Source organism: Primulina eburnea, chromosome 15 (genome assembly GCF_022965805.1).
Source record: "Primulina eburnea isolate SZY01 chromosome 15, ASM2296580v1, whole genome shotgun sequence".
Lineage (NCBI taxonomy): Eukaryota > Viridiplantae > Streptophyta > Magnoliopsida > Lamiales > Gesneriaceae > Primulina > Primulina eburnea.
In genome coordinates, this window is record NC_133115.1 from 2,077,333 (window position 1) to 2,102,058 (window position 24,726).

General features: G+C 34.7%; 3 protein-coding genes and 1 pseudogene across 4 annotated transcripts; 2 read left to right on the forward strand and 2 right to left on the reverse strand.

The window, feature by feature from the left end:
* Nucleotides 1–2,425: 2,425 nt before the first annotated feature.
* On the reverse strand, nucleotides 2,426–8,146 carry LOC140814057 (DUF21 domain-containing protein At2g14520-like; annotated as a pseudogene).
* Nucleotides 8,147–10,979: 2,833 nt separating this feature from the next.
* On the forward strand, nucleotides 10,980–14,924 carry LOC140814422 (probable pectin methylesterase CGR3). 2 transcript variants are annotated; one of them, XM_073173395.1, is made up of 7 exons: nucleotides 10,980–11,095; nucleotides 11,803–11,934; nucleotides 12,237–12,276; nucleotides 12,559–12,600; nucleotides 13,169–13,543; nucleotides 13,988–14,043; nucleotides 14,597–14,924. In XM_073173395.1, the coding sequence occupies exons 2-7, from the start codon at nucleotides 11,815–11,817 to the stop codon at nucleotides 14,747–14,749; spliced, it is 786 nt and encodes a 261-aa protein (XP_073029496.1). In that variant the 5' UTR covers nucleotides 10,980–11,095; nucleotides 11,803–11,814; the 3' UTR covers nucleotides 14,750–14,924. The 2 variants fall into 2 exon arrangements, with proteins under 2 accessions (XP_073029496.1, XP_073029495.1); XM_073173394.1 differs by lacking the exon at nucleotides 10,980–11,095 and adding an exon at nucleotides 11,689–11,712.
* An 855-nt stretch (nucleotides 14,925–15,779) lies between these two features.
* LOC140814337 (uncharacterized) lies at nucleotides 15,780–16,816 on the forward strand. Its single transcript, XM_073173288.1, has 2 exons — nucleotides 15,780–15,978; nucleotides 16,252–16,816. The coding sequence occupies exons 1-2, from the start codon at nucleotides 15,820–15,822 to the stop codon at nucleotides 16,582–16,584; spliced, it is 492 nt and encodes a 163-aa protein (XP_073029389.1). The 5' UTR covers nucleotides 15,780–15,819; the 3' UTR covers nucleotides 16,585–16,816.
* A 388-nt stretch (nucleotides 16,817–17,204) lies between these two features.
* On the reverse strand, nucleotides 17,205–19,155 carry LOC140814826 (uncharacterized). Its single transcript, XM_073173917.1, has 2 exons — nucleotides 18,445–19,155; nucleotides 17,205–18,115 (listed from the first exon to the last, which is right to left on the reverse strand). Exons 1-2 carry the CDS (start codon nucleotides 19,041–19,043, stop codon nucleotides 17,410–17,412), a joined length of 1,305 nt encoding a protein of 434 aa, XP_073030018.1. The 5' UTR covers nucleotides 19,044–19,155; the 3' UTR covers nucleotides 17,205–17,409.
* Between the last annotated feature and the right edge of the window lie 5,571 nt (nucleotides 19,156–24,726).

A 24,726-nucleotide genomic window follows, 5' to 3' on the forward strand; every position in this document is an offset into this window, starting at 1 on the left:
CCAGACCCAACAACCCAAACCCGATTTTTTTCGGGTTGAACCGTATCGAGTTGGTGGGTCGTGTCTGATTTTGACACCCCTAATTTAAGTGGATTGGTTCATATCAAATTATATAATTTCAACAAATTTCACAAAATAATTAGGTAAATGTACATAGAACTGAAAATAAATACAAGAAAGAAATATGACTAGGGAAAATATACTGAACCAACTTGAGTGGCCATTTTTTACTAACGATAATGTGGAAAATATTGATGATTAAAATAAAAAAAAATTCAAATAATATGAATAAATAACAAATTTTTTTACATATAAGTAAATATATATTATAATTAATTTTAATGATATCCTTCTAAAAATTACAATTGATGAAGAGATTATATGAAATAAGAAATAAAAAAAGATGTGAGAATAATGAAGTTATAAGATAAAATATTCATTTTTAATGAATTGACATTGTATTAATTTGAATTACAAGCATTTCACAAACATATATTAATTTGTCTTTGTTTATAGTCCAATAGATGTATCAAATTTATAGTTTTTGTAGTTTTTATAGAGAAAATTTATAATGTTTGTTACATATTTCAATTAATGGATTGACCGAATACTTACTAGTGATTATATAAATTCTTTTTTAAACTTTATTTTGGGTAGAAATTCCACAAATGCCCATTGTTTACACTGGTTGAGATATTATTCAAACATATGTTTCTTGGTGCAAACTTTTCTAAGTTTACTTTATTAAACTACCCAAAAACCCACCCGCAACCAAAATCATTCGGTTCACAATGGGTAAACCATCTGGCTAACTTAATAACCAACAAATCACGCTAATCATGTAAACCACATTGAACAATCTCTATGTGACAACTTCGTCGGAGAAGACATTCGTAATGACATGGGTGGATCCAGGAATTTTGTTGAGGGGCGGAGATGGGTGCTCTACGGTCGCCCTCCCTTAGTCCCATTCCTTTGAGGAGATTGTGCTAGAATCGGCTGCGAGGTTGTCGGACAACCTCGCGTCCCCTGTCGTGCTGTGAAAAGCAAGAACTCCTCATCGTTGCATTCCTAGTGGTTTCCTTCGTACGCTTTGGTTCACTACGTACATTTCCGCTCGCTTGCCCGCCCACTACAGTTACAATTAGAAACACCAGCATCGTTGAGCTACAATACCTCCATTCTTGAAATATTAAACATCGATAAATTAAATCGAGTTTGGTTTTCAAACTAAATGATAGACACTAAAAATAATCATTCGTAGAAATCGATTAAATATTTTGTAAAGTAAGTACTCCTCAGGCTCAATTGATGTGGCTACTTCTTGCTTAGATCGTTGGTTTAGTAGCATGACAAGTCTTGAGCATGCGTATAATTTTTTTGTTGACAAAGAGGGAAAATGGCCATGGAAACCTCTATATCAAAGTCCTTCGTCCTACCTAAGCACTGCTTTGCGTTTTGGCTCTTTGCACACGGTAAGTTTCTTACTTGGGATAGACTTAGGTTTGTTCTGGATAATTCATGTGTGCTGTGTAGTATTGCACCGGAGTCCAACAACCACATTTACTTCAAGTACAGGTTTTCGAAGAACGTATGAGATGGTGTTCGAGATTGGGCATGAAGAAAGGTATGGGATCGGCGACGGCTGTCTTCAAAGCCTTTCGAGGTGTTTACCGAGGCAACTCAACGATTAACAAGATAAGATGTATGGCACTTGCAGCTACAATATACCATATTTGGAACGCGAGAAATAGGGCAATTTTTTAAAACGAGAAGCCGGATGTTGACGCTATTATTAATAAGATCAAGATTTTAATTTTTTGTTATATTCCGAATGCGATATATGCAATAGATGTCGTGTAGTAGGTAATATGCTGTTAAGAACTATGTCTTTGTTTTAGTCTTTGTTTTAGTCTTGGGATGTCCTGTGTAGTTGTACATATACCACCTTTTTTACCTTATTAAAAAAAAAAGTAGAGGAAAATGTGATCAACTTGTAATCAGCAAGGTTCCTCTTGTTATAGAGTCTGCGAAGATATACTCCAAGGTTGAATCTTATTTAGCAAAATATGTCTGAATTTATTTTATAAGAGATTTTTTTTATGGTATTAGTTATATAATTGAAGAATTTATTAGCAAAAATGATATCAAATGACGTATTTTTTTAATAGTATGGATGTTTATCTCAATCTCAAGCATAAAATTTATAATGTAGTTATTTGATTTTAAAAAACATGAATTGAAAAGCATTATCCAAGAATATACAAAAAAAATGAGCAAACAAAGCATTTTTGGTGAACAAGTACAAATAAGTAAAAACAAAAAAGCTTTTATTATCTTTGATAAATATATATATATAAATATATATATTTATCTATATATATATATATATCGTAGGGGAAAAAAATCAAGAATAGTAAAAAATTTAAAGCCCCCGTCAGATGAAATTTGCACAAAACGGCCTATATTTTGTTATCTTATCACTTCAATATAAATCTTTGATAAGACTTCGCAATTTGCACACACATTACAAGTACTACAAAATACAGGCATGCAAATTGCAACTAAAACCACTTCTCGCAAAGATACATTCTGTAATATTTACTATACTGACGTGATGTCCAACCTGAAAATATCACAATTCTTCAACATGGTGATCAGTTTCATCAAAGATCTCCTCCTGCGATGAATCATTGGAGATTTCAAATCAGACAAGGTAAAAACACATTTCAGAACCAAGGGAATTTAACATATATATTATTACTTCACCTGCAATAGCTCTTCGATGACATCTTCCATGGTTATTATTCCTACAGCCTCTTCTTCTCAGGGATTTTCGGCAGCGGACTTCCATCTATTTCCAGGATGTCTGAATACATGTTTTCTGTCCACTTCTTGCTCCTTTGAGAAACCTTGACAGGATTGTTGCCGGTGTTTGGGGAACTCTTCCATTTTTGTATAGGTATTTTTGTTCTGGAAATTTTATCCGGGTAAGGCTTCTCACTGTGAACGTTTATTCTCACATCTTTGATGTTCCCTACGATAGAAACCCAAGTCGATCATATAATAAGTTAAATCCAAGCATACATCCTAGAACAATAATCTTGAAGAGCACAGGATAACACCAATACATAGTGAAATTTGAATCCAAAACCCTACACGTATCGAATATATCCTAATTATAGCTAACTGTCAAATACTTGAATGGTTTCTTCTTCAAACATTACACATAGCCCCAACTTTTCTAGAGCCTAAATTATTTATACATCAGGCTGATTTTATATCTGACCAAGCTATAGTTTGGATGATGTCTCGTAAAGTCTCGTAGAAAAACAGCCAGAAAACTAAAAACACTTGAGGCATTTTTGGTCTCCTTTTCCCTCACCCCTTTCCATTCCTGAAGATAAAACCAAACATTACACTCTAATTTTCAGTTTCTTCTCCCCAAAAATATTTCAACATCTTCAGATCTCCAAGTATTGTACTTTCAATTTAATATGTCTGTCATGCACAATAATACTCTATTAGAACGTCACATTGCAACTCAATATACTATTTTCAAAGTTTTAAAATAAGTCAAACACTAGTAAAAACTAAATATATATGATGTCACATGACTAACCCAATACATCCTTACTTCTACAATAAAAAAAATCTCATTCATAAAACAAATCAAATATATACCGGCATTTTCCACTACATCTTTCAGAAACGCTTTCTGAAAATGGAAAAAACTAAACCAACCTTATCCTTTATGAGTCAAAAATAGTTTCTGGGTATAAAACAGTGATCAGGAAAACCAAAAACACTTACTTTCTGAAGCTCCAGCGCTAGTAGGAAGGGCCATCCCTTTGGTGTAGTGTCTTAGAACAACAGCCATGTGACTGTGACCCTTCTGGAATTCATTCAAGATGTCATATAACGGCATGGTTTCTGGAACCCTATGACATAATACAAATACAATAGTGAGTTAAATACAATAGTGAGTTGCATCATCAGTTTCTTATCCTAAGAACGTTTCAGCTATGTCAATTCTACCGTATCTCATAAGCATCCTGAAGCGCGAGATCCTTACATTCTGGCGATAAAGGCACAATATATTAAGCTAATTAATGCAATGAAGGTGTTCAAGAGTCGTTAAAAAATATAAAAGGATGGTGTCTTTATAAATCATGAATTCAGTGATAAAACAAGAACCAAAAAATTGTCCATGTGTTGTGTAGAGAAGACCAAATGTTGCTGTAACCAGATGAACGCATTGTTACTAATTTGAAAGCAAAATGCATTGGCATCAAACAAATAATTAGTAAATAAACTTTTCTCCGGCACATCTCATTTTGGACAACCAATCACGACATATATGAAATTCAAAAAATAAGGGACCTCAAATACCTGAACATGGTGTTCTATGCGAAGATCTTGATGAAGCAGTGTGTTGGTTTTTATAGTCAATTTAATTTCGTAACACATCCAAAGTTTCAAAATTAATAAGATACCTTGGAATTCTACGTATAGTGACGCTCTTCACTGGGATTTCATCCTCGGGACGGACCGTTAACAAGTTTTTGACCTACAAGGTCAGAGACAAAAAAAATTGCTTAGATAAACTTATGTTAGCCAGAACTTGTAGGAACAACCATTTCAATATGCCATTTGGCCGGTTTAATGATGTTTAAAACTACGAGGGAAAAACTGAATGCATCACTTCATAGCTCGAATTATTCCAAGAGCTGTTTTGAGTTTCAGTAATTAAAACTATGTACACATAGAGCAAGAAGTGCCACTATATGAACAGATTTCATAATATGAAGATCGTGGCAAGCAAGACCACAATCATAAGAATAGCAGATGGTATAATTAAATCTTCAAGTTAAAACATAATCAAACCAGCTTTACAAACTTATGCAGAAATTCTTAGATTGTATTTGATGTTTCTGTAAATGTAATAAGACTCAAATATGAGAAATCCCGAATACCGGGCTTATGATTAGTTATGTAAAACAGTTGTCAAATTGGAGTTTTGCTTGCACACGGCTTCAATAATTGTTAAGAAATTAAAGACTCTTTGCGAAAATTGTCAATGGTGTCGAATTGCAATAGTTATAAAAACAAAAAAAAAGATTTCCTCCGAAAGTAATCAACATTAGATAGTGGAACTATTGTGGGGCCATTTGAACTTATTAGCTCTTCTAAATGTTGACATCTATACCAACCAAGAAAACAAGCAAAATCTATAACCCATCATTGCTCGATTACACTGGATAGAAAATCGGAATAACAGCCAGTACCATGGCAACAACAAGCGGCAGTGCAGCATAAAATAGATATGACATTAAGGTGGGGTAACTATTTACTCAATGAATTGCACGTAAAGAGGAACAAGTAACAAAACAAGCCCTATGACGTTCGTGGGTTTCTCGAAGTAGACAGGAATTCTGCTATTTCCTTTTGATAGAATTAGATTCATCAAGAACCTTATAACAAATGCCAATGTTCTTGTTAGTATTAGCAACTAAGAGAACATGGTGGCTAAATACCAAAATATGCATCACCTATCAAGCTTTGCATTTATATCAATTGCAAAAGTTTCAGAAATTGGAGTCATAGCATCACCAGCAGTTTTATCACGGAGTTCAAGTGCCCCAGCAATGATCGTGGTCTCATCATGCGTGAGTTCTCCACCTTTACCTGCCTGCATACATGCGGCATTAGCTTTAGAATATCAGGCAGAAAAGTAAAAAATCTCCTTATAAGAAAGTCTGCATAATGATGCAGATGCAGCACAAGCAATCAACTTAAAGGAAAACAATTTCATGATTTACAAAATACAAACCAACAGAAACGGAAAACAAGAGATTCCACAAATGCCCATTGTTTATACATCCATACCTCATTGCCATGTAAATTAACAAGTGTTTTCAACTCAGCTCGACGAAATAGAGCTCTGTGACCATGTCCAAGCAGTAAGTCTAACAACTGGAAAATCACACAACATATATTGCATAAGTCTTGTCGGAAAATGCAACTATGGAAATCTATGGAAAACGAAACATGTACCTTGCTTATTGGATATGCAACTGGAAAACAGATCCAGACAAGGACGCGAACTACTGGAGCCACAGCTGCACCAATAGCAAGTCCATGTCTAGAACAAACAGATTGTGGAATGATCTGGTGAGACATAATCAGTTCATGCATATCATTAGCCTATCTCATCTAGAAGCTTGCTATTTTCTCCACGATAATAGTAATTTGAAAGTAAACAATAATTTAATTTCTCGTGTATAATTCATATTTAGTACATAAAGGCTTTACAGATTACTTATTTCCAAATCATTTATAGCTGTATGCATTTTAAACAACCTTAGTTTCTACACCAATGAAGAATGACATAACAAGTCTTGGGACATTTGCATCATATAAACCTCCGTATTTACCGCTTATCCTTTCCTTTTGGCACGTCTAAAGGAATCATATGAATGGGCTGTCCCCTTTACACAAACCTTTGTTTCCCCACCAATATCAGAATGGCATATTAAGTCTAGGATATTTGCATCATATAAACCTTCAATTTTACTATTTATCCTTTCATTTTGCCGCAACTAAAGGACTCCCTCATATTTAGTCTTATGCTTTGACACATCTTCAAAAATCAACACCCTTTCCAAATTTTTGCGTACTAAATTTATCCATCAATATTGATTCCATCATCAACTAAATCCAAAAAGATCACGTGCTCATCCCAAAGATATAATAAATGACCAATGGTATCGTATTTTTTTTATCTTTTATAGAGGTGACTGCAAGTGTCATTGTAAGTAGATCTCTAGTACAAGACATCTTTGCTGATCAAACTAAATTCAAAGTGCTCCTAAGCTACTTAAATTCAACAGACTCGTACATAGTTAAACAACTAGAGATGACTTACCTCACCGAACAGCAATATCAAAGTTACAGAAATGAGAATTGCACCCCAAGCTAAAATTAGACCGTCAAGTAAAATAGGAAGTGCCTGAAAGGAAAAATAACTCAACAAATAAATCATTTTTGACAAGATTCAATAACTTTATGAAGCATAATGCCTTCACTATTTCACCTCCATTGCAGCAGCATTGCAGAGAAGCAGTGTACAAAGCAACAAATGTTGATTCTTGACAACTGGCAATATCTTCACTGTTATGAAAAGATGATACCATAACATCAAAATCCATACCATCAGCATCCGAAAATTAAAGGAAGCACAACCAAATGACTGGCAGAATTGTCAGCCATTATCACAGTTAACTTCTATAAATGTCCCTGTTTGATATCCAATTGCTTTTTAAGTATCAATTTATTTTACACAAACTCAAACCAGTGTAACTCTTACATCAAAATCATGATTCAGACACTGCTAACTCGAAAAGAAAGGAAAAAAAACTTTTACAGGGTAGCATGACTGTAACAAAAATCAGAGTACAGGAAAATTAAGAGGGAGAGTGATATGACGATGGCAGCATAGCTTCCTTTTGTTCCTCGTGTTGTTATTTTATATGTATTTTTTTATAAAAAAACTAATTTCATTATTAAAGTCCTTTTTTTGTTATCAAAGTAAACATCTTTTGCACCAAAACTCTCCAGATGATAAGGTTAAGTATGATTTTCATCCCAAACAGATTGAACACAAAGCTCCAACAGCACAGAAACTTCCCAGAACCGTGGTTAATCACAAATTCAGCACGCAGGTAACTTCAAACTCAAAACAATAACATTAAAAAAAAGGCAAAAGGAACATAGACGGGAAGATGAAACTTACGGGCATGCCGCCTGTCCTTGGGAGTTCCGGACTTGGCAAGCACTTCGAGATCGACAAGGCTGAGCGACATCAAGCCCAGAGTAAGCCCGGACATTAGGCCTGCAAACGCCACCAAAAGCACGATCCCAGCAATGTGAATGAAGAATCCGCCCCCGCAACATTTGTACTCCACCGCCATTCAACACCAAAACGACGGCGCGCCACGAATTCAGCTGCTAAGTGTGCTACTGTTCACTTCCGCGGGTAGATTTTATTGTTGTTGGAGAATCGATTCCCCGATGTTGGACGAGGAATAATAGGATTTTCGAGAAGAATATTTACCAATGTGCGGGAATGGGAGGGAGGGTAATCGCTTATATGATTTAATTTAATTTTATTTTATTTTTTAAACAAATAATTTATGATTTTTTAAAAATATTATATTTTGTCAGAGTTTTTTTATTGAAATTGAGATAATAAATATTGATGTCGCGAAATATAATAGAGTGGGTCTCATGTGAGACCGTCTCACGGATCATAATATGTGAGACGGGTCAACCATATCCATATTCACAATAAAAATTAATAAACTTAGCATAAAAAGTAATATTTTTTCATGGGTGACCCAAGTAAGAGATTTGTCTCACAAATACGACCCGTGAGATCGTCTAACACAAGTTTTTGTCAAAATAATATTACCCAAAACAAAAAATATATAAGAGATCTAGGCATATATGCGTCTCTCCAATAATTTTCGATAAATAAATTTGTTTGGATTGTTATCGTAAACAAACATTAGAGGTGTCGAAATTACTCGAAAAAACTCTTTGACGATCACATGATGAAGTTCTCACATTGATTGAAGAGTAGATCTTTCATAAGGCGGTCTAACGGATCTTTATTCGTGAGACAGATCAATCATGTTCATATTCATGATAAAAAAATTAATATATTTGACATGAAAAGTAATATTTTTTTTTGTTGTGACTTAAATAGCATATCTGTTTCACAAAATTGACTCGTGAGATCGTATCACATGAGTTTTGTGTTGATTGAAATATAAAATGATAAAACCACATGTCTAGAGAATTGAGAAGATACTTGTTCAACTCCCCACAACCGTGATAGACTTAAATCTACTAATTTTATAATTAAAAGATCCACAAAATGATTAGGATGAATATAACAAATTAAGTGGACTGAATAACTGGCCAAGGGGCCGGTCTGACCCGGATCAAAATCGAAATCGGCCCGTTGATCACTGGCCGATTAACCATGTCAATACGTTTGACCTGAAACCATAATCGAAACTGTGTTAAGACGAATTCGACGGGTTGTACTGTTTTTTAAAAATATAAAATTAAAATAGAATGGTAGTTGTGCAGACAATACTTTTTATGTTTATAATTATAATATAGGTATGAGAATTAGGGATAACAATTTTGAGAATTTAAGAAATTGACTTATAGTCAAGTTTTATAGACTCGTTATCATTTTCTCTTTCACTGAATTTTTTATCAATTTTTTTCAATTTTTCAAAGGGGTTAGATTTCTCATTTTATAGCCTTGCAATCCGCACCTATTTCACTAAATTTCCAATTCTTTTTTTCAATTTTTTTAAAAAATTTAAAAAGGATGAACCGCATCCAAAACTGGTTGTCTCATATATTTATATTATGAGACGAGTCGATAGGATCTATACATATAGTGAAATTAATATTTTTGGTATAAATGTAATGTTTTTCATGGGTCGAATTGAATAAGAGATATGTGTTAACGAAGTTGACTTGTGAGATGATATCATATGAGTTTTTATGACTTTGTAATTACCCTCTTAGAATTTTTTTTTTGCATGAAATCAATTCAACTTCTAAATTATTCATGAATGTAGTTATTATAATTCCATTATTTCATGAGTATGTCTCTTGTAAGACGGTCTCACGAATATTTATATTTGAGATTTGTCAACCCTACCGATATTCATAATAAAAAGTAATACTCTTAGGGTCCGTTTGGTTGAAGGATAGGATAAACTAATGATTAGTACGTAAATGATAAGGAAAATGATTGTGGTAGGATTGTAATATATGGTGTAAAATAATATTAAGTTTGGTACGATTTTTAAGTGAAGGATAATTTTGAATTTTTTGATGAAGATACGAAATTGCCCTTCCCCTTTGCCCCCGGAATATTAGCGACGGCTTCTTAAAACCCGTCGCTAATAGCGACGGTTTCTCAAACCGTCTCTAATTTGACATTTAGCGACGGTTTATTAGTGCACGAAACCGTCGCCGATCTTGAGAAACCGTCGCCGCTTAGAAACCGTCGCCGATCTTTTTTCAGAAACCGTCGCCGATCTATTTTCAGAAACCGTCGCTAATTTCAGTCCACTCGGATAAAACTAATCCAGCCTGAAAGCATGGATACATTTGCCAAGTCCAACAGTAAAAATTGTCCAACAATTAGTCAATCTCAAATTTATTAATTGGACCAAACAAAAGACTATCTAACAATCCACCCATAATCCCACCTACCAAACTGGGCCTTAGTATAAAAAGTAGTATTTTTTCATGGATAACTCAAATAAGATATTCGTCTCACAAAATACGACCCGTGAGATCGTCTAACACAAATTTTTGTCTTATTTCATTATCATGACTCATACTTAAATATGATAATAAGTCTTAATTCGAAACGATGAATCGATTTCCAGATCCAATTACTAATAACATAAAAATTCTTATAAGATAGTCTCATGAATCAATTTCGTGAGACATATATTTTATTTTGATTATTTATGAAAAAATGTTACTTTTTATACCAACAATATTATTTTTTATTGTAAATATGAGCAAAATTGATATGTCTCACGAATAAAGATCCACAACACCGTTTTACAAGAAACATACTCTTATAACAATCATCTGGTTCAACAAAAAAAAAATAATTCGATCAATATGGACATAGTTCACTTGTCTTACGAAAAACCTAATCTTATAACAATCATCTGATTCAACAAAAAAAAAATTCGAATATTTTATTTCAAATATAATTAATTGGACTTCACATGTAGCCGAGAACCTTATCATGTGTCTTCTGCCGACGTAATTAAAATCAAATTAAATTTTCCACTAATTAATCTAAAGTTTAAGTTTCATTAATAGAGATATTAAATGGCACTTGACTTAATTCATAATATTAAGTCAAATAAAAATAAATTAAATTAATATTATCGAAATAAATTATAGCTCTTTTTTCTGTCCTCTCCCTTGAGATTAAAGGAGCAGATCCAGATCCCACATCCACTTATCGCCATTCCAGGTAACACCTCTGGTACAATTCTTGTTCATTGATTTTATTGTCCCTTTCTTTGTTGGGAAGATGCGGCGTTGTTCTGTTCGTGAAGTTGTGGGTTCATGTTTTTTTCAAAGATTAAGTGAAATACGAGATGTTGAGCTGTCAATTTGGTTCGTTATTTGGTTAAAATCTGATTTTGTTTCTGCTGCGTCGTGGGTTTACCAGAATCCCGTGTTCGTTAAGTGCAATAAGCTGTTTTGTTGTTTTCGGTTGCTTGACGGCGAGGAATGGAAATTGATGTTGGAATTTTATTGCGGTGTCAAAGCGTGTTAGCCAATCTATATGTAATTCAACCTTTTGGACTGTATTATATTTTTGACCTGCTTTGGCTGCATTGAATGCTTCTTGTGTGTTGGCATTGGATATCTCTTACCATTAGTTTGTCAGAAATTTATTTTGCTTGAGATGGTCAGAGTGTTTGTGTTTGTGTTTAGTGCATTTAAGAATCTTTTAGTCCAGGAGTTTTGGGCAATGAGATCAGATGTCTCGTTCTCCCTCGCGGGTTTTGGGTGCTGCAAGGCGTGTTAGTTAGTTTAGGGATCTTCATACTATACATTAGTTGAATTAGATGCGTTATTATGGTAAATGCTTTTTTGTATTGTTTTACCATTATATTTCTTGTTTAATCGGGCTGACATTTACATATCAGTGTCATAAATCTTGTTTTGCAGGGTATTAAAACAATGTCTAGAAGGCCCAATACTTCTCGACGATTTGCAGATAATGGGAGCATTCCTTTAGTGGGTTCATTGCACCCAAAATCTCGCCCATCTCCCATATTATCTATTGGTCTTCTTGTTGTGGTAAATATTGGTTTTTCCATTAACTGTTTCTTACTAGTTCACTTCCCAGCATTATGTACACAATCTTGGCATTCACAAGCTTGCCTACATTCCTTCATTGCTATAAATACACTATGTAATACAATTTTTAACATTAGTATTTCATGTGGATCATGTAATCTATGTTTGATGGATGCCACTGATTTCGAAATTTTAATTTCTTTATGAATTCTGATGATGGCCCGGCCGGCAGGCGCTATCTTGTTGATTTTCTTTGTTGCAAGAAAACTGATTAGCTACCTTATTTTTTTTGTCATTTTCAGGGAGCGCTATTGGTTGTTGGATATGTGTACCATGATTCAGGTCTGTCGTTGATCTTTTGGTTTTACCCCCACCCAACACATATCATAGCAAGATTCATCAAATAATATTGTACTTTATTTTGTCATTATTTCCTATTTAGCTGAACTTTTATGTAATTGTTTTTTTCCCTAAATTTTGATGAGATGGAAGTCCTGGCGGAATGGGAACTTAGCATTTATCCTTAGTACCTCTGTTCATTCTGATAATGATTTCCATTGTAAACGTTTGATCATGAATTTCGTTGTTTTAGTGATATCTAAGTTTTAAATTGCTTTTTGACAGGTGGCAGGACTGGTGGCATTGCTGCTTTTGATAGAGTTGATGGTAATTGCACGTGATATAAAATAGCTTTCTCTATCTTGTCAAGAGCCTCTAATGCAAATCACTATCGTTCTGCATATTTAAGATGCAAGGATGCACATTTTGGTATTAGTTACAAACGAAGGCGCTCTACCGGATAATATTATTTCCTAATTTAACTAATCAAAGGCAGACATAATGGTGAAAATAAGTGTACTTAGTACCATTATTTCCTTGTTAGAGAACCAGAACCAGGCAATGCAAGCGTACTCACATAATGTTCTGTTGCATGTACCTGCAATCACTGCAGCTGCAACTTTTTTCATTTAGGAAGTCTCAATTTGTTTAAGCTAAGGATGTGTTAACTTATTTTACTTGGATCATGAGATTTTCATCGGTTGATATCCGTAGGTAAATTCTGCATATTTTAATGAATTTGATATTTGTATATTTTCTATTGTTGATGAAAATATAAACTACCTGCTTGGCATGGTTTCCTCATCTGTTTATGTATTTCTATTCTGCTTGTGGTTTCCTTTGACTTTGTGGAGATAAGCTGCATTTTTTCAGTAACTTGCGCATGTATATGCAGGTGGTGTTTCATGCTCATCAGAAACTCTAAGATTAATCCCTATTCTTAAGAAAGCATATGGCGACAGCATGAAGAAAGTGTTGCATGTAGGCCCTGAAACCTGTTCGGTAGTCTCACGACTATTAAAAGAAGAAGATACTGAAGCGTGGGGTGTGGAACCTTACGAGCTAGATGATGCTGATGCAAACTGCAGGGGTCTAGTGCACAGGGGTGTTGTTCGTGTGGCTGATATCAAGTTCTCTCTTCCCTACAGGCCAAAGTCATTTTCTCTTGTCATAGTGTCAGATGCACTGGATTACTTGTCACCCAAATACCTTAACAAGACAGTTCCAGAACTAGCAAGGGTATCTGCTGACGGTTTAGTTATATTATCTGGTAACTCTCCATGACTAATTAGTAATTACTAATTACATTGTTAGTAAGGGAAATATTTGAAAGTTGAGACTCAGCTGACTTCATTGGTTGGTTTCTTGAATTTGTCTGTAAATCCTATTACAATTTTTTTTTATTCTACCATGGAATCTCCCATTCAGCACACTCTCTAGCAAGAGTGATCCAAGAGTTTATTAAATACTTGAAAATGGGGATAGCCACCTTATAAGTTCCTCTAATCCCTCCTAGTATTATCCTAAAATGTCATGAATGGGGTGAAACCTCAGCACTAGAAGATATTTTAAATTTCAAGGTGGTGAAAAACATTTTTATCTCGTGTATAGCATGCGATAATTTACATACATAGGAAAGTTTAACAGTGAGGGGACCTGATCATAGCATTATTATGGTGACGAGTGCTTTTATTCAAATTTCTTTTGCTTGCAGGGTACCCAGGTCAGCAAAAAGCTAAAGTGGCTGAGCTGTCCAAGTTTGGCCGCCCTGTAAGTGCCACTTTTTTCCTTCAACCTGGTTTCCTGTGTCCTGCATGAATGGCTCTAAATAGACAAGGCTAATAGAATATCTGAGAATTTGTAGTATCAGCATGAATTTTGAATTTCTAACTGTTCAAATTCCTAGTTGATATACCATTTTCCTCTTCACCAGATATTCCCATTGGCCTAATCTTTTATTTTTCACTATATGGAGAATTTAATAATTTCATTGTTTAATACAGCAGATAGTTAACTATAGTTTTTTTTTTTTTGTGATATAGCCGGTAAAAATTCAAGAATAAGAAATTCAATTATTTCATCCTTGATGGATGGAGATGGATGGACTATTTCTCATAAGCATGTAATTCTCTAGTGCAAGTGTGAGGAGTATGTTGCAAGAATGTTTGTATTTATTTCTTCTCCTTGTTTGATTGGAATGGACTGTAATTTTGGGTGGATTACCTTTCTTTCAGATTAGAAGAACTATATAACATTCCATATTTTGTGTTTCATTTCCATACTTCAATTCTTGCAACTTAACGTTACAGTTTTCATGGTATAGGCAAAATTGCGAAGCTCATCTTGGTGGATTAGATTTTTCATTCAAACAAGCTTGGAAGAGAATGAAGCATTTGTGAAGAAGTTTGAGCAGGCTGCCGCCAAGAGATCGTACAAGTCAGCTTGCCAGATTTTCCACCTCAAACCATTGCATTGATTATTTTGATCGTGTAGGTTGTATTCTTTGTGACAATAGGTGCTAAATAATAACATTAGTTCTTGTAGTATTATTTTTTACAAATTGTAATGGTTGAAAGTGTCACCTTGTTTTATTTTATATATCTGAGTATAAGACGACAATATTATTGTATCTTGAAAATTTTGTTTTTCTAGTTTCTGGTCTACCCTTCTCGATTTTTTATTTTTTTGTGCGTGTAAACGACCATGCATGATATGCTCTTATTAAAAATGATTATAGTCTAAATCTCCCGGTAATGCAAAACCAATCATAACTAAACTAGTTGTGGCAAAACATATTTGTATTAAATATTATATTATTTATAAAAAATTAAACTTGTAAAATAAAACAATAAAAGAAAGTTTAGATGATTTAAAAACTAACTCGAATATTAGCAAAATACAAAAAAATAAAAAATCCATTTAGAACACGGGAAAGAATTCAACTCCAAATCTTAATCTGTGTCCATGGTCTGTTGTAGCATTAAAGGAAAGAATTTAGCCAGCTTCCAACCATTAACGTTGATCGAATGTATCATACAAGAACAGAGGACCTTTCACTTGCTTGATTGATTAGATCATTTCTTGAAATGGGTTTTTAGCATTTGATGTTCAAGCTTGTGTAGTTTCTTCATTGATTGGATTTGAGCTCAACTTTTGTTTCTTTCACTAAAACTGCCAGATTTTACAGTCTCTCTCTCTCACACACACACATAACTGAAACAAGAGGAGGGATGTTGAATAAAGATGATATTTGTTCAGAGCTTACAGCAAAATGTTATGCAGGAAAATTGTGTAATTATAATGCTCTGTAAGCTCAAGAAGTAAAAAGGCGAGACATAATTTGTATTTCTAGTATCATCCTGTGCTCTTTACAGTGGAAAGATCATGATTTTCTTGTTTCAGTCGTCGAGGTTCGTGTTTTCTACAACTCCAAGTCCATAAGATTATTTTTCCCGTAAGAATGTTAATGTTGTGGCAGGTTGTGTTGCAGTTGGTGGTGAGAAAAGGGTAATAGCTTGATAAAAGAACGGTTCTTTGGAAGTCATTATGTACAGGAAGTATACGAATACGAACCAGAGATTGAAGGAAATCAAGGTTAAGCACGTCTGGCAATTATGTTTATTCCTTTGTGTCTGCTTATGGTTAATATACAAATTGAAGCTTTCTCACGATGAGAAGAAAGGATTTGATGAAAGTGATGTCGGAGTTTGACTTGCTAGTGGTCATATTTAAATTTTCGTAAAACTCGGAAGAAAAGGTTTCATCCATTCTCGAGTGGTTGGAATGACTGTGGAAGATGTAGAAGGAAATAAGCATATCGAAGAAGATGGGATAGAAAACAAGAAAGACTAAGAAAACTAGAGTGGAGGGATGGATGGTGGAGATGAGACGTTTGATGATGATGAAGTTGAACGAGAAAATTCTGCTGATGGTGAAAGGGAGGGGGAAGAAGGTGATGAGAATGAAAATGTTGAATAAAAAGATTCGAAAGATATTAATGATCAAATGGAGAAGGAAAGTTCCGTGGAGGAAACAGATCGTGATGGAGATGATACGAATTCGCATGAGTCACGTGAGGAACATTTCAAGGCCGATGATGCTTCTAGTGCAGTGAATCATGAAACACGAATGGATGGTATGAAAAATGAGAATGAACATGACGAAAATTCGAATGAACAAGTTGAGGACATTCTTGAACATGGATTGGAAGAGAACACTAGTGAGGAACCTGATGAAGGTGAGAAGAGGAAAGATTTGGAAGTAGAAGTTGGTAAATTGATTAAAGATTATACAGAGTCAAATGTGACTTAAAATGAAAACGAGGAAAATATGTGGTCGAATCATCACTCGGAAACGAGCGAGTCTGAATCAGAATATGTTGCTGAAATTCTCACCTTAGATACAGCTGCAGACGACTTGAACCTGTAAGATACTATTTAAAGAAGGCCAACTATTCTAACTTAAACGTGGATGATAACAATTTAGACTCTGACTCGACAGGTCCTCATGAAACCAAAATTTCAGAATCTGAAGGGACCGAAAATTTCGAAGAAATTCGGCAGGATTCACTAGATTCATCAGATTCCTCATATGAGAAAGACACTGAAGATGTCGGCTCGGATCTTGATACACTCCCTGACATTCAGAATGAAGATACAAACAGTGAAGATGCAGCGGCAGCATGAGATATGAAAATATGAGTTGAAGAGTTTCAATTGTCAAAGAATTGAATCTCGACATTGCTGGTAAAATACCAGCAAGTTTGAACGTATATCATTTCTGCTTTATCATATATCTTGAACCTAAATTTGATGGTAAAGGATTTTAATCTGTCCAGCGTAAACATGGATCAACATGAGTTAGATTAGAATTTAAATACATTGTTTGTTGTTATACTACAATTGAGTTCCAGCTCTATTAGAAGCTGCAGCTACTAATAAATTTTTTCATTCTCTTAAATACAAATGAAAAAATTATTACATTGAAAGCAAAAATCAAGAAAACAAACAGCAGTTAATCACTATTGTACAAACTCTTAAAGAATGAAAATTTGAACAAGCTCTTAGCTGTTGCATTGAATTGAATGCAATCCAATTTCAAAATTCAAAATCCAACTGTCAATACAACCCGATCCGGCTAATCAAGATCCACCTGTCTCAGTTCTTTCCTGAGCTTCCGAGAAAACAGCTTACAAGCATCCATGCTTAAATCCATGGCAGCAGCCAACGCCACGAAAACTGCAGCATCCTCCGTGCAGGTCACATGTTGCACCCCAACTTCCACCTCTGGCTTGCTGCACTTGCCGTTGCCCTCCACTGTAGATGACATCACGAATCCTCTGTACAAAAAATTCGCCCAAGATCCCAATCCTGACGTTGACCCCAACTCGGACCCTGACCCCGACCCCGAACTGAGATCAAAGCTACTATTAGGACTAGTTATTGGAGTTGGACCGTTACTGATGTCTATACTGAAATTTCCCCCATATTTTGTGCTAATGGAGGAATTTGCAACTCGGATTGAATCCATGCCATCGTCGGGTATGAGCTCGAATCGGTATCCAACGTCTTTTCCCTGACGCCATGCCTCTAGGCGGCCCCAAGGCTGGAATGTGCTGTGGCCTTGTCTTAGAATGAGCCATGCTCCAGGATTCGATTTGCTGACGCTATTAGTGCCAGGTGATGGAACAAATGGTGTAACCATCGATGCAGCAGCCACGGGTGAGCCGGAAAGGTCGTGGACAGTGATTGACCACCCTTTTCGTTCTTCCGGAGCCACTTCTTTGTCTTCTGCAAATGCACTGAAACAGCCGGTTGAGGTACTTGGTTCTGACAGCGATGATCTAATTTCAACAATAAACCAAATATCAAGATTGCATTCAAGAAATCAGAGCTTACTGAAAATTAAACACACACTCATGGACTTCATTTCAGGTTTCTATAGTTTAAAATCAGGTATAATATTCACCCATTTTCAACCCGCTGCAGACTAAATTAGAATTTTGGTTGGACTGAAATCCATTTAGAACATTTTTTTGTCAGACTTCTTGTTCAAAATCAGATATAAATACCAACTCAGACCAACCCCTACTCCGGGGAAAAGAAAAACAGGATCTTGGTTACTCATAAAATGACTAAATTTAATAAAATAAAACCAAGAAATTACGTTTACCTGGATCTCAAAATCCTATCCCCAGAATTCCTGAACCCGAACTTGCAAGTAAAAACAGGCTGTTGCACATGTCCATTGACCTGGAAAACCTGCGGGCTGCACTCGGGTTCCCCGTCAAACCGAAAGACAAATCTCGGGTCGGGCTCGGCTCTTACATTCAAATGTAATTTCAACCCCGAACCACCAATCAAAACCCAACCATTCTGAATCACGCTTCTTCGATTATTCCGATTATTTTCCATAATACTCCTCAAATCCAATGGCACCACAACGCACCCCAAGAGCTTCACGCCATTGACAACCCCACAACCTCCATTTCCTCTAGTACTTCTCCTGTAAATCTCACACTTCAGACAAGAAAACTTACTCGATCTCTCCATCGAACTCTCCAATTCCGCCTTCCTCAAGGTGAGACAACCCTGAATTCTGCTCTCAAATGAGCCGCTTTCCTCGACAAGAGCCGTGACATCTGAAACCTGGGTCGGAAACCCTTTGAGCTTGAATTTGCAGAAAAACGAAAGGGACGAGAGATGGGTTTTATCCGGAAACTTCAACGCCAAATTGCCCCAATAAATTCTTACAAAAGAACACGGATCCATCACTTGCCTCTCGCGGAAACTCCAACTAGATAGTAACACAGTAACCAAAAACAACAAACTAATTTCTTCCCAGAAATGATGTAATCATGGAGAGGCAGCGCATATATGGGAATCGTACATGGCTACGGGGGTGGGTGGGGTGGGGGTGTTGGCGGAGTAGGGGGGGTTGCATGGGCATGCGCGCGATATGAGCTGGTTTGCACGTACGGGAAGTGCCAGCGATGGGTATCCGATACATACAACATATCTGTCGAGGTTAATAGCCAAAACACCCCTTTACTTTATTTTTATTATTATTATATAATAATAATAATAATAAATATAGCAAAAAAAAATATGAATATTTATTTTTCAACCAATCATAAATTTACATCAAAATAATATGTCCATTCATATTTTACATTACCACATGTCTATATTACATTTTACATAAAATTTCGATATATCGAAATTTTTTCGATACGATAATCTTGATACATTAAAAATTCGATATTTTTCCCGACCCTAAATTTGAGATAAAATTTCTCATTAACTTTTGTAATAATATTCGCCATATAAAATTTGCTCAAGTTTATTTTATTTAATTTTAAAAAATAAAAAATAGATGGGATTGTATGCAAATTTTGATCTGCCTGTCAATGGCTATTTGCTAGGTGTTGTTTGGAAAAAGGTGTTTTGTTGGTTTGTGGAATTCTGTATATGTGTATTGGCCAGCTGGGACACACTTAAATCCCAATTGGGAAGCAGCTGTATTTCTTGGTGTTATTGTGAAATTCCCAAACAAGTCCACCCTTTAAAAAAATTTCAAATTTCAATTTTAAAATTTTTAATTATTTATTTTAAAATTTTGTTGATTTCTCTATCGAGAGTAGGTACATACAATAACAACTCATGCCGTCTCTAGTCATAGCTTTATAACGAAGTATCTTGAAATTTGAATACGTTAATAATTAGGCAAAATTTTGTGTGAGACGTAGGGGTGTTCATCGGTCGGTTCGGTTCGATTTTCGGTTTTTTAGATTTTCGATTTTAGAAATATATAATCCGAATCCGAACCATTTTCTTCGATTCGGTTCGGTTTCTACCAAAACGGTTCGATTATTTCGATCGGTTATTTCGGTTTATTGTATAACTATTTAAATTAATAATATAAATATATTTTAAAATATATATTACGTTAACTTTCTATATATTTTCTTAATAAAATATTTAAATATAAGGTCTAAATTAATTAAACAAACAACAATCAACTAAAAATTGTTCAAAATAATTTTTCATTCACTAAATATCATATCAAAATATATAATATAAATAAAAATTATTAATTTAATGAAATTTCGGTTTTTTCGGTTTTGATATATATAATCTAAAACCGAACCAAATAAACTTCGGTTTTAACATTTATATCCGAATTACAAAATTCGGCTTTCGGTTCGGTTCGGTGTTCGGTTTTTTCGGTTTTATCCGAAGTTTGAATACCCCTAGTGAGACATATCTTTTATTTGGATTATCTATGAGAAAATATTACTTTTTATTGTGAATATCGGTAGGATTGACTCGTTTCATAGATAAATATTTGTGAGAACATCTCATAAGAGACGTACTCAGATAATTAGCATATTTTTGAAAACAACGGATATAATGTCATAACGTTAATTATAAATCATCTCACATCAAGATTTTAGAATTAGAATATGATCTCGAACTCGAGATCGAATTGTAAAAATGTTCTTGTTGAAATGAATAAAATCAACGACTTTCCAATAAGTTATTTTATATAGAAAAAATATCGGATTAATTGCATCAATCCACGTGTACAAAAATTTAAAAGTAAAAACATTATATTTAGTAATAACATTTTAGACTTCATATTTTTAAATCAGACGTAAAAAACCGTTAACTGGATGAGTAAATGTGTTTGGTTTTTTTATTGGTAAAAACTTGTGTGAGACAGATCTTTTATTTCATTCATGAAAAATTATTACTTTTTATGCTAAGAGTATTACTTTTTATTGTTAATATCGGTAGGGTTGACCTGTCTCACAGATTAAAATCCGTGAGACGGTCTCACATGAGACCCACTCTTTTTAATAATATAAGAGTGTGTTTGATTTTATAAAAATGAAGAATGTATTAGCCTATTAATATTTTTTCATACTTTATAGTTTTTCTGTATTTAGACTTTTCACATAGGTAGATAACATTAGACATACAAATATTATACAAATTTACTTAACAATACGAAATAATAATCTCGTCGACTATTTCACAATAAAACCACACAATGAGTGTGATTCATTTAATTGATTTTTAGATGATCATAATAACGTTTCGAAGAATGATGATAATAAATGTGTGAAGAAAAATAATAGCAGACATGAATAAGTGCAAGAAAGCCAACGGCATTCGAGTTTCGATCTATTTCTCGAGTTCGAACTATCAAATTTATTTGGAGTGTAAAATAATGTTTTTGACATAAAAATTAATACTTTTACATGAGACGAGTTCGGATAATAGACTCGTCTTACAAAATTGATCCATGAGACGGTTTTATAAGAGTTTTTGTGATTATTTATTTCAACGATTTTTTTTTTACGTTATCTTTAACATTTTGCTCGAAGCAATTGGATGGATGATTGATGAGCTAGCTCCATTGGACAATTGGATCTTGATTTGCGGGAGGAGAGCTATTTATTGGCAAAAAACTTGTATGAGACGGTCTCACGGGTCGTATTCGTGAGACGGATCTCTTATTTGGATCATCCATGAAAATGTATTACTTTTTATGCTAAGAGTATTACTTTTTATTGTGAATATGGGTAGGGTTGACCCGTCTCACATATTAAGATCCGTGAAACGGTCTCACATGAGACTCACTCCTATTTATTTGGTTCCTTTGTCAAAAAATTATTAAGTTTTGATTGGATAATTAGATTCCTATCATGGGACATAAAATAAATTATAAACTCTTGGATTAATATTTTCACACAAAAATGAACAATTCTTTTATTTATTTTCTAAATAAACAACATTATCCTCATATAGTTTTTTTTAAAAACATTTTATCGATAAATACACTTGTTATTTTTACATATGTTATTTACCCTTATCCTTTCCATTCGAAAAAAAAACCGAATATACCTTGAATCACAAAAAATCACAAAGTCAATTACATATAATTAGACGATATATCATATTTGTGGGGACCCGGACGCTAATCCATTCCTTAATCGTCTTTAGGAATATTAAATCATTCATAATAAACAGGGTCTAAAATTTTTTTTTTTTTTAAATGCAAAGCGGAAACGTAATGTAATTAAATTCAAATTACATATTAACCATGACATACATTTATTGTATAATCTACAATAATTCAACTAGGTTCAACTACATGTCAGTCCTGAATCCGAAGTTGCATCTGAAGCCCGGATCTCCACGCTATCTAGTCCAGCCTCGTTCTCTTCTTGACCCTGGTTCTATCCCACCTGTTGCCATGCACACATACAAACAAGACAACAGCCGGATAACTCCGGTGAGATATAGATATCCCAGTATAAATCATGTATACATGCAATCATATAAATCATATAAGAGCATATAACACAATCATATCCTATATCAACCTCATGATATAAATCAATAACAAGAATAAATCATATTCTAAACATGTACCCTAGTCAGGAACATAATTCAATATCTAGAATAAATCCTATTCTAGGCATGTACCAATATCAGGAACATAAATCAATATCAAGAATAATTCCTATTCTAAACATGTACCAATATCAGGAACATAATTATATTCAGGAACATAGATCAGTATTAATCAATACCATAAGATATAACTGTCACTCAATCCGGTGACTCTACATTTTAGACTAGACTCAATCCTAGTCTAGGGATCCCGGTTTCCAGATGTGGTATTCCTATATCGAATTCCGTAAAGGATGGAACCATAATCTCTATTACTCGATATAACCAGTGCCCTGGTATTCCTATATCGAATTCCGTAATAGAAGAATTCCAATACCCTTTACTCGATATAACCAAATATGGTGTTCCTATATCGAATTCCGTAATAGATTTCATTACTCGATATAACCAAATATGGTGTTCCTATATCGAATTCCGTAATAGATTCCATTACTCGATATAACCAAACATCCAGTGTCCTGACCTATCCGTCAAGGGCTGTAGCTCTATCGCTAATATCCTATCTTGAGACATCGTGCAATGTGCCGTGGCGATACCACCACTATCCGGCACTTCTGTCACAAGATAACTCGTCTAATACCTGTCATCTAATATCAAGAGAACAAGTACATCAATCAACTTAATGCGAATATCAATGCAATAAGGTAAAGTATGTGATTTAGGGAAACTCGAGTCAAACCTCCCTCGAGTTGTGCAATCCCAACTCAACATTAATTTATACCTTTATCTTCTCGCTCAGAAGAAGAAGAAGAAGAAGTCCCGACTCTATCTCGGTCCATTCCCAATCTGGTAATAACAATTGAATAGGTATAATATTAATACACAATTCAATTCAATACCTGTCCTGATTAATATTCAAATCAAAACACATAATCTGATTAATGTCAATCGACATATGGTATCACAATCCAATCTAAATCAATACCAACCAACTGATGTTTCGACGGCATAACAATACTGTCTGGATAACCCCGACAGTCCAAACATCACAAATAATAGTTACAATCCATAACCCATATCCAGTACCATCCATAATCCCATCATAATTCAACTCTGTCCGGTATAAATCAATATACCCCAAAAATTCATAACAATTCCATAATCAGTCCGTTTCTTAATCTGACTTCGATTCTACGATGTCTAACATGTCAAGAACATCATATATGAATTCCATTCAATTCTGACAATAGCATAATTTCAACGCATGTCAAAACGTAGCAAAACTTACGTCCAGTTGTAGCATACGTCGCTAGGAACTCGGTACCCAAGTCGGATTCCAAATCAGACGGACGGATCGATCGCAAATCCAATTCTAAAATCAAGAAGCAATATTTCCTCTGAATTTTCGATTTTTATCTCTTCATTTACGTTACTGTATATATATATATATATACACACGACCTGCAACCCGCCAAGTGGTGATCTTTCACGCTGCATGTCTCGCGCATATGCGCGACACTACCGGCGCATATGCGCGAGACCTACTGGTCTTCGCGGTGAAATTCTCGGCAGCTCGCGCATATGCGCGACTCGTTTCCGCGCATATGCGCGAAGCCTTCTGGAGTTTCCGCGCATGTGCGCGCATCCTCATCGCGCATGTGCGCCGAGGCTACTGTTCTCGCACATTTAATTTTCACCTGTTATCTCAAACCGTGTCCCGATTAATCCTTTCATAATCGCATCAATTATAGGTCAATAATTACGGATTACTAGGATTAAATTTTCGGGCATTACATTTCTCCCCCCCTTAGATCTGAGTTCGTCCTCGAACTTACAACAATCAATTCAGATATCTCAGAAGAAATGTGTACAGAGTTTAAACCAAAACTCAATTATCTGATTCCAGTCTGGAATAAGAATTCACGAAGTATAATGTCATAATACTTCTTCTCCAGTTCTTCTGACAGAATCAATCTCGCATTACTGGTTATACAACATCCGTATAAACCAATCTACAGCTCATCACCTA